The sequence below is a fragment of the Talpa occidentalis genome, unplaced genomic scaffold (assembly GCF_014898055.3).
Source record: "Talpa occidentalis isolate TD23 unplaced genomic scaffold, MPIMG_talOcc4v2.1 talOcc4.3, whole genome shotgun sequence".
Lineage (NCBI taxonomy): Eukaryota > Metazoa > Chordata > Mammalia > Eulipotyphla > Talpidae > Talpa > Talpa occidentalis.
The window spans coordinates 2,830,567-2,844,708 of NW_023603184.1; the positions used below are offsets into that span (position 1 = coordinate 2,830,567).

At 34.3% G+C, this 14,142-nt stretch overlaps 1 protein-coding gene across 1 annotated transcript; it reads left to right on the plus strand.

Annotated features, from left to right (window-relative positions):
* Positions 1-414: 414 nt before the first annotated feature.
* LOC119254434 (olfactory receptor 10AG1-like) lies at positions 415-1,353 on the plus strand. Its single transcript, XM_037521533.1, has one exon. It carries the CDS (start codon positions 415-417, stop codon positions 1,351-1,353), a length of 939 nt encoding a protein of 312 aa, XP_037377430.1.
* Positions 1,354-14,142: the final 12,789 nt, after the last annotated feature.

Below are 14,142 nucleotides of genomic sequence, written 5' to 3' on the forward strand. Positions count from 1 at the left end.
AAATATGGGGTGCATAACTAGAAATATATATAATTTTATATATGAATATATATATTATATAATTCATGAATGTGTCATCCATAAAACTGATACAAAAAGATTGGAATTTTATTATTTTGTATATTTATTCTTTTCTTCCTTTTAAAAGTGGGATTTCATTCCAAAAGTGTGTACTGCTTCACTTATTTCCAAATCAAATGTTCAACCTTGTATTAGGTGTACAAGCACAGTGTACAGTGATAGTTGAATCTAAACTGAAAACAAAATGAAAATGATATAAATAGTAGCAATCTTAAAGTGAAAGAAATTGCAATGATGCTAAAAGCCAATCACATGTCCTGAATCAATATAGGGAAGAGACGCTGATCCATGAAGGCAAAGTGAAAATCACACACTAAATTTCTCCTTCTGCAGATGAAAGAAGAAAAACCTCCTGAAGAAAATCTAACTAGATTGATGGAATTTGTTCTCTTGGACTTTGTGGAGGTTCCCCATCTCCAGTGGTTTTTATTTACATTGTTCTTAGCCATATATATTATTATCTTGTTGGGCAATAGTACCATATTTCTGATAACAAAAGTGGACCCTACTCTCCAGACCCCCATGTATATTTTCCTTGGTAATTTTTCTTTCTTGGAAATCTGCTATGTATCAGCTACACTCCCCAGAATGCTTACAAATCTCTGGAGCCAGAGGAGAACGATTTCTTTTGTTGCCTGTGCTACACAAATGTGTTGTGTTCTTGTACTGGGGGCCACCGAATGCTTCCTGCTGGCCGTGATGGCCTATGACCGCTACGTGGCCATCTGTAATCCTCTGCACTACCCTCTGGTCATGAACCACAAGTTCTGTGTCCAGCTGGTGGCCGGCTCCTGGGTCAGTGGGATTCCAGTCCAAATAGGACAGACTTACCAGATTTTCTCTCTACCTTTTTGTAATTCTAACCGCGTCAACCACTTCTTCTGTGACATCCCCCCAATACTCAAACTGGCCTGTGGGGACACCCTTGTGAATCAGATGATGGTTTACATAGTTGCTGTATTGTTTGTCACAGTTCCATTTCTGCTGATCCTTGTCTCTTATGGCAAAATTGTCTCCACCATCCTGAAATTGCCATCAGCCACAAGTCGGGCCAAAGCCTTCTCCACCTGTTCTTCACATCTCATAGTTGTGGTTTTATTCTTTGGATCTGCTACTATAACTTACTTAAGGCCAAAGTCCAATCACTCTGCTGGAACTGACAAACTGCTCTCACTTTTCTACACCATACTGACTCCCATGTTCAATCCCTTGATATACAGTCTCAGGAATAAGGATGTCATAATGGCACTGAGAAAACTGCTATATAAATAATTTATTTCAATAAAATATTATAGGAATTGAATTCATATATATTTGCAAAAAAAAATTTAAACAAAATTATCTCAAACTCAACACATTGGTCTAAACAGTGGTAATTATTTGCAATTAAAAATCAGTTGTAACCTCGAAAGACATTTTTATATCCAGTTACACAAGTTGTGAGTGTGTCAACATATAGCAAATTGTTCTATCTAAAATTGTATACTATCTTAGTGAAATGTCTCCACTTAATAAATTTTGATAAATATTGATGCAATGCACTTAATCATAATGTAAACTCTATTTTATCACTTATTTGAAAGTATAGTATTCCTTTCTATAGAACTGTATAGTCATTTTTAAATCAGGTTGTAATAAATATTAACTAAAACTTTATATATGTTCTAGTAATGATTCTCCCTAAAAAATTATTTCTTAGAATATTAGCATCTTTGGGGACTGTTGTTTTTTAAGTAATGTTGGAACAATACTACCTGTGAATATTAAATATTATTTATGAGTATATCAGATTAAATATTTCTATAAATTTCAACTCATTAACTTGATAAATAATAATTATAATGCATGCATAATTAAGAAAGGAGTAGTAAAATTCATGGGAATATTCACAAGTATTTTTTTAAATACATTTTCAAGAATGATAGAATGGATAGGAAAGGAGATAAATTTTATAAAAATAAGCATCACCTACTAAAACAAGGATTTCACACATATACCTAGTACACCATATTAACACATATATTAGAACTGATTGATACATATATTATCATCAATATTATTTGTAGAAATCTCCAAGGAAGTCATTCTATTAATTTGTTTTACTGAAATCTTACATGTTAGTACATACTTATTATGTTATGGAATATTATATATAATATGGAAAGAAGACAGTTTATCTCTGTATTCATTGTAGATAAAGGAATTCAGAACACTTGCATGTGCTATTTCTATATTCTGTAATTTAAAAAATGTCATGTTTATCTAATGAATCCATCATAAGCAGCAACCAGTCTCTGTAAGCCATGTCCTTTCTCCAAGATCATGGTTTAACCTTGAATTAAAATTTTGTGCTTGGAAGTAAAGAGCCAGGTTAAGTGTTAAAAACCTTGTAAATAATAAACCTACAAAAAAGATTCAGCCTGACTGAGAACAAAGTAAAGAGGGAATCAATCGGATTCTAAGATAAGACAGCTATAGGCAGCTATAAAAATGCAATGGAAATGATTTTAGATGTGGAAAGAATAAAACAAAGAAAAACATGTTAACAGCAAATTCCAGGAAAATTCTGAATGAATTGGAGAAATCCTCTCCCTTTCACTGTCCATTGTGCTTAAATAGAAAAAAAAAAGGGAAAGAGAAAAGATAGATAAAATAGACATATTAGTTATTTTAAACTAATTGTCTTTACAGAAAAGGGCAAAGAAAAACTGGTTTTGGGACACTGTGATTTTTTGGTTCTTGTTTCCATATACACTAAATGAAGTTCCTTCTACACACTAAAAAGGGTGAATGGAAACATTATTTTCTTACTAAATTAGACATCTTAGAAATGAAATCTAAATAGTCAAAACACTTGGTGGTCACCAGGCGAAAAAAAGTTGTTGCCATCACCTGTGTGAAAACATACTGAACGTGTGCAACTAGTACAAAAAGTTTGGAAAATGTGAACATCTTTTAAACAACATAAACTTGGTTTCTGTTATGATTTAAACTGCTTTTTTACAGGGGTAAGAATTATTTTTTCCTTTAGAAATAGAAAAAGGACACATATACATAGATACCCTACTTGTGTGTGTGTGTGCATCTTTGTGTGTGTGAGTGTGCACTTGTGAACTTCAGAGGGGAATATTGCTTTCCATTTCTGAAGTCAATTGATAGGGAGGGAGTGATCACCTGCTTGATTTAGGAATAGTGAGAACCGAATATATTTTCAATATGAATATACAATCATAGCTATAGATTCCTTGTTGGAAAAGTATGTATAGGGTTAATGATAGATAATATTGTCTCCTCTTTCTTTTTTAAAAGTATATACATGAACACTCTTATATACATATGATATAATAAATGATATGCAGGTAATATATAAACACATATGTAATATATAAACATAAATAATTTAGTATATGTTATATAAACATGATTATAGACATATGTGTGTAAAGACATAATGTTCAATAAATGTACATAAGCAGATATGTGCTAATCACACACACAAATATGTATGTGCATATATGCACATATATAGCTGTTACTTGGAGGAGTAGTGTGTTAATGTGTATCTTATGCTGATAAAGTGGCCCTTTAATTGTAACAGTAAAACATTCAATAAATGAGATAATCAGTAAGAGAATATATATGAAAATAGAATAACTGATTTGGAAGGTAGAGGGAGGGTGATGATGTGGACTACAGGTAGAGTTGGGGAAGTGTAGATTCTGTAAACCATGAACAAAGTTTGTAGCAATATGTTGTTAAATGTTCAAAGAGGAGGATTGTTGATGTGCTGTGATAAGATATTTTCTTTTTTGGAATTTATATTTTTCCCCCACTCTCCTCTCAATGCCCCCATAGACTCTTTTTCATCTTTGCCAATCATTTACAAAACTATATAATTTGGGGAGTATAGTTTCACAGGTTTTTCAGAGTCTAAGAGTCATTTTTGTTGTGTTTTGCCAGTTTGTTTCCTTTAGATTTTTATATTCCACAAGTGAAACCATCTTTAACTTTTTGACTTATTTCACTTAACGTAATCATCTCAAGTTCCATCCACATTGTCAAAAAAGACAGGAGTTTTATCTTTTTTTATTTTTAATTTTTTTCCCTTATTTATGCATACAAAATCTGAGGTGTAGGCCAGAGGTGCAGAGGGTGAGAGGATTCACCAGAGACAGAGTGGGGAGCAGAACAGGTGTATCTACTGAAATACACTGCTGAGGGGAGTAGCAGGTGAGACAGGAGAGGTCACTGCTCCATGTGTTCAAAAATTATGAAGAACCCCTACAACCCAACAACAGATAAAATCAAATAACCCATTCTAAAATGGCAGGAAAGCTAGATAGACACTTGCCCAAAGAAAACATGTTGATGTCCAGCAGGCAGTGAAAAATGTTCATTGTAACTTATCAGGAAAATATAATTGAAAACCACAATAACACCTTAACTCAGACCTGTGAGAATGGCTTGTATCAAAAAGATCAGATAAAACAGGTTTTGGTAAGGGATTTGAAAAGAATGAATCCTTATACATTGTTGGTGAGTGTAGACTGGTCCTGTCTCTATGGAAAATAGTACAGAGGTTTCTTAAACAGCAATTCTACTGCTAGATGTCTATCTAAACAAACAGTTTTTTTTTTTTTAAGATTTTATTAATTTATATTTGTGTAGAATAACTGAAGTGTAGGCCAGAGATGCAGGGAGTGAGAGGATTCACCAGAGGCAGAGTGGGGGAGTACATTTTACTGAAATACACTACTGAGGGGAGCAGCAGGGAAGCCCCGAGAGGTCTGTTGTACCATATGTGGGTCAGCTCCCTGGCCCGGGTTCAAATTCAGGCTGCTGGGGTAGCCACTGCAGTGATAGCACTGAGACTTAAACCCTGGGTCACTAGGGAGTCCCCACCAAAGAGTTAAAAAGAAAACAATAAATGAAAAAAACTATATGCACTCCAATTTTCATTATAGCACTATTTATGTGGCCAAGATAAGGAAACAATCAAAGTGGCACCACTGGATGACTGTAAAGAAGGTGTGGTACATATCCATGTGGAATACTACTCAGGTATGAAAAACATGAAGTCTTGCCAATCACAGCCACACAGACAGAACTGGAGGGGATTGTTCCATCTGAAATAAGTCAGAAAGACAAAGATAAATACCAGATAATTTCAATTACATGTGTAATACAGAGGCACAAAACAAAGGAATAGATAAAACCAAACTAAAACAAGCCCTTGGAATCTGCAGAACTGAGGTTACCAGAGGGAAAGCAGTGGGGCCAATGCCTCCAAGAACACTACAAATTAGGGGAGTCTTCAGACGCAGACTCTCACTCATTGGACAATTATAGAATTGTCTCTGCTGCCCTCTAGTGTTTGAGAGGTGTAAGAACTCTGTAGGTTCTGAGGCTGTAAGAAAACAGTTTGACTTTTCTTCATTACCAAACAGTCTCAATATCAAAGAGTGCTAGCTGGGAAAACATAACTTCTTAAGGCTGGTTCAAAATATCACCTATCATTTGTTGGAAGTGCCACACATTTCCAGTTTTGACCTCTTCTGGGCAGTTCATAGGAGATAGCCAATCAGTTGCCTACAAAACCCTGTGTGATTTTCTGATGTCAAATGATATAAAATCAGGTGAAGCAAAGCAATATAACCTGCAGTGTCTTCTTGATAAACTCAGATCTGAAACAAATAGCCACTCTCATACTGGCTATATACCTGCTGATCTGATGCCAAAGATTTAAATTTCAATTTATCAATATATGTCTAGCAATGGTGTTTTTCTAGAACAATGAATACAATGAACTTACTCTTTTAACAGTTCTCTTCATCCCACCTTGACCTCTCTCTCTGCTCAATACCATGCCAAGGGCATTTAGAATCATCACAAAGAATGGTGCAAAGGCCCAGGATTTAGGCAGAGATTGCAAATGCTTTTCTACAAAGTTACGCCATGATTACATGAGAAAATGGTTACTTTTTGCAGTAATCATAGGGGCTTGGACCTCTGCTCACAGGTACTAATGGCTCACTCAGTTACCATTAGGTTTTCACTCTCCACTCTCAAGATGGAAGAAAAGATAACCAACATGTTCATCCTTTAGTGGGTGAATTCTAAATAATTGGATTTTTAAATATAATTTGCTTTGAAAACATATTTGGAAAATCACTTTTATGTAGCAAATTTTAAAATAGTTCTCAAATTATTTCCTTATTATCACAGTAAATTGCTTTAAATATTAAATTTCTGGTCTAGTCATAATATGATAAAATGCCTAACCTCTACATTTGCTTAGAGTTAACTTGCATTTCACTGACCTTTTCATTAAACTGTACCAAATCACAAACTAATTTAAATATTATGACATGGAAGAAACATCAATTTTCAGTATTTGTAATAATAGGTAACTTTTTTGATCTTCCAAGATTATTATTTTGAAATAATTTAAATATCAATAGTTACATATTTATATATACATATATATGTATTTATGTGTGTGTGTGTGTATATAGTATAAAAAGGGTCCTTTGTAGGAGTCCAAGTGGCATTACAAGCAACTCAAATATTAGTCATAGTAAAAACTGCTTTTCTAGTAACACAAATAGAATTTCTATTATAAGTACCATTGTGTTGATTTGCATTTCCCTGATTATAAGGGATGCTGAACATTTTTTCATATGCCTTCTGGCCATTTACATTTCCTCTTTGGAGAAATGTCTTTTAAGTTCTTCTGCCCATTTCTTGACTGATTATTTATTTTGTTTTTGTTGAGCCTCCTAAGTTCTTTGTGTATCTTTGTGATCAGTCCCTTATCAGTTGAATGGAGTGCAAAGATTTTCCCCCAATCAGTGGGGTGTCTCTCTGTTTGGTTAATGTCTCTTTAGCTGTACAGAAGCTTACCACCTTACACCAGTAAGAATGGCACATATAAAAAAAAAAAAAAAAAAAAAAAACAAGCAACAACAAATGTTGGTGAGGATACAGTGAAAAAGGAACTCTCCTACATTGCTGGTGGGAGTGCAAACTGGTCCAACCACTATGGAAGCTGTCTGGAGGTTCCTCAGTCTACTGAAAATGGAGCTACCATATGATCCAGCAATTCCACTACTAGGGATCTACCCAAAGGACAGAAAAACAGTGATTCAAAAGAACACCTGTACACCTATGTTTATTGCAGCACTATTTACAATAGGTAAAACCTGGAAACAACCCAAATTCCCAAAAATAGATGACTGGATCTAGAATATGTGGTATATATACACAATGGAATATTATTCTGCAATCTAAAAAGATAAACTCATGCCATTCATAGCAACATAGATGGAGCTAGAAGGAATTAACCTTGGTGAAATAAGCCCAAAAGACAAAGAAAAATATCATATGGTTTCACTTATAACAGGGATATAGGGGAACCAAATGAGACATCAATGTAAAAAATAATAATAACAGTACAAAACACAACAAAGCAAAAACAGACAATTATAAATCAGATACATACTGCAGGCTAGGAGGAGGGAGAGGGATCAGAGGGAGGGAGGGAGGAGCACAAGGGAATATAGTGATGGTGTAAAGTGCCTTGGGGAAGGAAATTCTTTTTTTGGTGAGGGGGAAGGAAATTCTATGGGGACTCAACCTGAGGGGGTAGGGGGAAGCAAATATTGTTTAAAAATTAAATATATATATATATGTATTGTGAAAGGTTAATGTAAAATTTAAAAAAATAAAATAAATAAATACCAATGTGTTTTGAGGGAAAAAAAGATCCATAATGGCAATAATCTGCTAATTATTCCCAAAGTGTCCTTTGGAAATGATCATGCCTGGAATCCCTCAATTATTAGGTCCCTAATGACATGAAATTACATGTAAACTCTAAGATTCTACTAGAAATTATTCATCCAGTTAATTGTTATGCAGGAACTGTCTTTAATGGTGAAAAGATAGCTTTTTTTGTGTGTGTATTTGAGAGCAAGAACTACTAATTTGTATCTAAATAGAGGAGAAACCACTTTTATTCGCTAGCATTGAACTCCTAGAACAATCTTTTTTGCCACTCTTTCCTATATATTATAGTTTCTACAGGAATCTAAAATTCTTTTTTGCTTAAATAAGAGTATTCTGTTGCCATAGAGATGTGAACTCAAGCCACAGCTAGCTACCCAATAATTTGGATGAATTTATTTTCTATCCTAAAATTGTTTTGCTATATATATTTGGGAAGAATTTTAGTAAATGATAACATTTTGGTTGGATCATTTTGTTCATTCCCCTATAAAGTAAGAACCCAAGATTCAGTGTCTCCTACTTTTACCCTAGATAGGTTCAGTGTTTCCAGGTTGCCACAAATCACGTCGCCATCTCATATTGATTATTTTGACCGAAAGATACATAAAAAGCAGCCAGTACAAAAGGACACTGTAACCCTCTTTTGTCCTAGAAGGCAGAGATGAACCACCATGTGACATCAAGTGCCCTCTCAGTAACAGAGGGTAGGAGGTATCCTTATTACCAGAGATAAGAAATTTAAAGTCCCCCAAACTATGGAAATAGACATATTTATTTCTTGATGAATCTGCAACCCCAAACTGTTTTCTTTTCTATTCTTCTTTGTCTAAGAAGGATAGAAAATCGAAAAGTCTGGTCATTTCTCTAGGTCCCCTATCTAGGGACCCTTTCTGTGTGTGAAATTAATTTTTTGTCTCTTGTTGATCTCTCAATGTTATTAATAGGTCGGCCAAAGCAGCTAGATGGGTGAAAAGAGAAAGGTGCCCTCCTATCTCTCTGTTTTTGAATGGAAACATGTTCAATGGGAAGTTCTCAGGAACATATGTCCTGTTTTCCCTTCAGCATTTCTTTGTCCCACACTGTCTCTCCTATCATCACTCTTTTGTATTCTAACCACCCTCAGGGTCACTCTTAAGAACTTTGGCTTCACCCACACCTGAATTTGAACTATGCCCGTTACCTACTAGCTGACTAACTTGGGATATTAGTCTAAGTCTCAGTGTCCTTATCCACATTATGGAATTAAGCTGAACAAAGATTAATTGAATCATATTGGGCTAGTATCTTGACAGAAGTCATGGCATTAATGTAAACTTTCCTGCCAAAAATATACTCACAGCTAATGTTTACTGACCTTTGTTTTCAGTTTATTATCATTTTTATTTTATATTTTAAAAATAGCTATCATATGTTTGATCACACTACATCATCTATATTGTCAAGAATACAGCTTACTACCCTGTTAAATCCTATACAAAGAGGACAAATTGTTCTGTAATTATCATTTTAAGGCATACCCGTATAAGAAGTATATATTTTGAATTGTATATATATAAATTATATATAATATATATAATATAAATACATATAATATATAATATATAATATATATATCATCAGTCTATTCATAATTCATCTTTTCCTTTAACTGGACCAACTATTTTCCTGTATTTGAAGAACAAAACTGAAAGCAAAATCAGATATGATCCCTGCACGCAATTATTGATGGAAGAAACAGTCATTAATCAAACAAATAAAATAAGCTAACAACTATGAAATCTGAAGTGGCTAAATTCTGAAATATGTTTCTCAGCATTTACGTTTGAAAAGGTGTTTGGTTTTGTTTTTTTAATCCAATCATATGTTTGTTGAAACAATAAAACAAACTTGTTATTTTATCTAATTGTTTTTCTCTTTCCATTAATATATCATTGTAGGAGGTTAGAAATCTCATGGAAAGAAGACAACACAGAACACAGAATACATATAAGAAAACTGCACTTTGTTGGAAGAAGTCACATTCCCTCAGTGTATGTATATACAGGCTCTGTTTCCAAATAGTGAGTGGCAGTTTAAGCAAGTTCTTTAATTTTTCTATGCCAGTGCTACCTTGCCTATAAAATGGAATGACTATAGTACATATAACATCAATTGTTAGATATTAACTGAGATGCTGAGAATAGTGCCTGCACTATTTAAGTACCTGGTAGTTATCCCAATGGTTGTGTATTGTACAATAAGTTGGTGAAAGACAGGAATGTTGAAAAAGCAATGCACAATCAAATATATTTTAAGTACAGTTTAATAATGTGTTGGTATCTTTCTATATCCAACCTATTCCAAGATGATTTGGAAACTGTTTCTTAGTAGCAGCTTGTGGAAAAAAAAATTTTTCTCTGTCTGTGTCTATATTTTATCTTTATTAACCAAAGTACTACTGAAAGTCATTCTCTGCATCATCAAATTGGCTGCCTAATATATAGCAGAGCACCTGTGTTTCAATGGGGAGATCAAACACATGACTTGGCAAAACACCACACATAAAACCTGCATTTGAAGATGAAATTGGAGGACATATATTATTTCAAAATATATTTCAGTCATTAATATTTTTTGCTCTACATTATTTATTGTATTGTTTATTTTCATCCAATGATAATAAATATTTACAACCTTTGACTTGGAAATTTCAAAATTTCAAAATTTGGTTAGATCCATGCACTCCTTGTTGTCAATATCCACAAGACACAAACCAAGTCACTGTCAGTTTTAAATTCCCCTAAGAAACTTGACTTTAGCTTTCTTACTAGTGATGTTTCTCTTGAGAACTTCCATTATGTCATGTGGTAAGAAGACATCTCAGTCACTTGTGGCTACATGAGCACACCAACATACTGCAATATTAACTTCAGTTTCCAGTTTACTTAGCCAACTTTTCCTTGGCTAAGGATAAAGACAAGCAGACAGAGAAATATCAGATGCACCATTTCTCAGCATAGCTTTTCATATCCCAGCCCTTAACATGAATCTACTGTCTTTTGATAACACAAAAAACCGTATCACCAAAATTATATCACACATGAGATATAATGAGCAAAGAATATAATGAGCAAAGAGCATATTTACAAATAAATGCACATCAAAACAATAGGAAAAGACACTCAGAACTTGTGCAGTCTTCCTTTCCATTGCTGGTCACATGATCACAGGTGATCTACTAAATATATGATTTCCTTTTCCCACAGTATATTCCATATTCCCTTTAATTTCAACAAACATTTCATCTGTTTTGTTTGCTTTTCTTTTAAATGACTCAAACCTTTATTCCTGAATTATATGTTATGTAGTTTTTCTGTATGATTAGTAGAGGCATCATTAGTAGTTCTTTGTATTTGGGACTGTTATAATTTCCTATTTATTTTTTAATAATGGATATGAGAGCTTTAAATGGTACCTCAGCTGCTCTCCTGCATTCCAGAATATTCCCTACTACTTTCACTGCATAGGAGCAATGAAAACTTCCCTTTACACTCAAGAAAAATCATTCCAGCCAGTAAGAGCCCTTAGAACTCTAAGTTTCATATTCCAAATTCTTTTATGAGAAGGTTTTAACACTTTAAGTCAATCGATAAGTTTGTTTGTATATGATATATATTTTTTTAAAACTTTTGCTGTGCATATACTTAGCAAAGCTAATGCATAAGGCAATTCTTGAACAGCACACCTACAGAGAATTACAGACAATCAAGCATTCAGGTCACTGGGAAAGCAGGATTACCAGGAACTTTGGAGGCAGTCAAATTATACTGGATACCACAATTGTAGATCGAGGCTCAAGAAGTCTGAAAATACCATTGTGATTGCTTAGGAAATAGTTCAGGAAATATAAAAATGAAACTTTCCTCAACTTACATAACACCTATAGCATAATCATATCCTGAGTTTATTTTTAGAAAGCCAGTATACTTCTACCTTGTAAATATGTAATATCCATTCAAACATGTGTTAATGAGTCATATTTACACATATATAAGCATATGTGAAAAAATGTTCAAACATAGTGTAGTTCGATTCTTTGTTCATCACCATCCAATTTTCATCATCCGAGCTATGCAGCAATAAGTATTTAGAGGGCCTCCCCGGTGGTGCAGCGGTTGAGCGCTGGGTTGCGAAGCTGCCCGCAGCCTCTGCAGCGCTGGTTTGATACCCGGCTGCTCCCCGGCCACCGGAGGAGGGTTCCACACCAGCTGCTCCCCTCAGCAGTGTATTTTGTCAGTCTGCCTGCTCTGTTCCCTGCTCTGGCTCTGGTGAATTCTCTCACCCTCCCACGCTTCTGACTGTACCCAGTGCTTGTATAAATAAATAAATAAATAAATATTTAGAAAGCAATTACTTTGCAATTCCTTGTGTAATGATTTCAGAAAATGTAAATATTGATCATATTCTTGAAGGCTTAAATCTAATAGCAAAATTCCTATATGAATAAATACAATTCAATAGAGAGGGTGTACTAAGGGTAGAGATTGTGATAGAGTCACAAAGTCAATTAAATGTATGTGAATTACATGTGTTGAGGATGGGAGGAAGAAAATGTTTGGTAGCGTTAATAGCAGATGGCATTAACAGAATATGTATATTCTGTTATTATTATTTATAGAACTGATAGTAGCCAAAATGTACAGAAAAATCAAATGCTCATCAACTGATGAATACATTAACATAAGATATATCTGAAATGAAATACTATTCAGTCATAAAGTGATATGAACTTCTGACACTTGCAACAAATGGATGAACCTTGAAAATGTTATGCTGAGCAAAGGAAGCTTGATCAAAATAAAAACAGATAAAAGAGGATTCTGTTCATATGAGAAGCCTAGAATAGGCCAACACATAATATCATACATGTATATGAATTATATTACAAAAAATGATAATATACTATAGAAAATTAGTTAGCAATATTCATAAATATGGCCATGAAGGAGAATATTTTACATTGGGAGAAACAAAATGAACAATAGAAAGGATCTGGAAAGGATTAAGTGGGGTTCTGTTTGAATTTCACCATCTAATTAGCAGTTTTCTTCATAACATATAAGAGTTAGCTGGTATATTGAAGCATTAAAACTCAGTCCTTTCTAAAATTGCTGCAGTATTCACTGGGGAATACCTGAACCAGAAATGTAATTAATGCATGTTTGTATAACACCAAAGCCCAAGGCCAGTAGCTTCAGAGATTTAAGTCCCAAATGCCACTTGATAAAATAAAATGCTACCTGCCTGTTGTGCTTCTACTCAGGACCTGCTCATCTCAGGTAAGTTCTGATGTTTCCAAATTTAAAAAATAAATGGGGAAGGGGAACTTACCTTTTGAACAAAATGATATATTAGTAAATGAATAATTTTGTGCTTGCTTACACAATTGAATGCATCCTGAAATTTGACAGTCACGTTATTTTTTTCTTAGTACTAAAAGAATGTAATGGAAATGATTAGTATCCACAAAATAACATTTTAATTATTTGATATTAATATTTATTTACTGAAAGGCCTTTATTCCTTCTATCAGGAGGCAGTACATGCATGAATGTAAGGTGTTGCTTGCTTTGTTTAATTTCACGAGTAACTGAAGCATCACATGTCAAGTAACAACATGTGGAAGTAATCTCATCTGAACCATATGCCATGTAACTTGTAGAAGCGAATAGATCATCCACATTCCAACTAGAATATGTCATGTACACACACATGCCTACAAACAAGTGACACACACGTACCTATAGATAAATTGAAGCATATATATTCAGAAACATTTATTGTTCCAAATACTATTTCCATTTTTAAGAAAAAAGTCTATTCAAAATCCAAGTGATGCAAATGTATATATGTTGTCTACTATTTCCACTTATTTTTTGCATTTTTCTTGGGTCAAGAGACCCCCCATTTTTATATAGGTATACACTTGCAATAGGTAATAGGAAAAAACTGGAGAAACACACTTTTTTTTTTTTAATACAGGCATGTTTCATTTATTTATTTGTTTGTTTTTGTTTATACATGCACTGGGTACAGTCAGAAGTGCGGGAGGGTGAGAGAATTCACCAGAGCCAGAGCGGGGAGCAGAGCAGGCAGAAGGACCGAAGTACACTGCTGAGGGGAGCAGCGGGCGGCAGGAGAGGTCTGCGCGCCATGTGGGACCCTCCTCTGGTGGCAGGGGAGGAGCCAGGGATCGAACCAGCACCGCAGACGCTGCGGGCAGCTTCTCAACCC

Coding starts and splice junctions, on each gene's coding strand:
- LOC119254434 (XM_037521533.1), top strand. CDS start 415: ATGAAAGAAGAAAAACCTCCTGAAGAAAATCTAACTAGATTGATGGAA.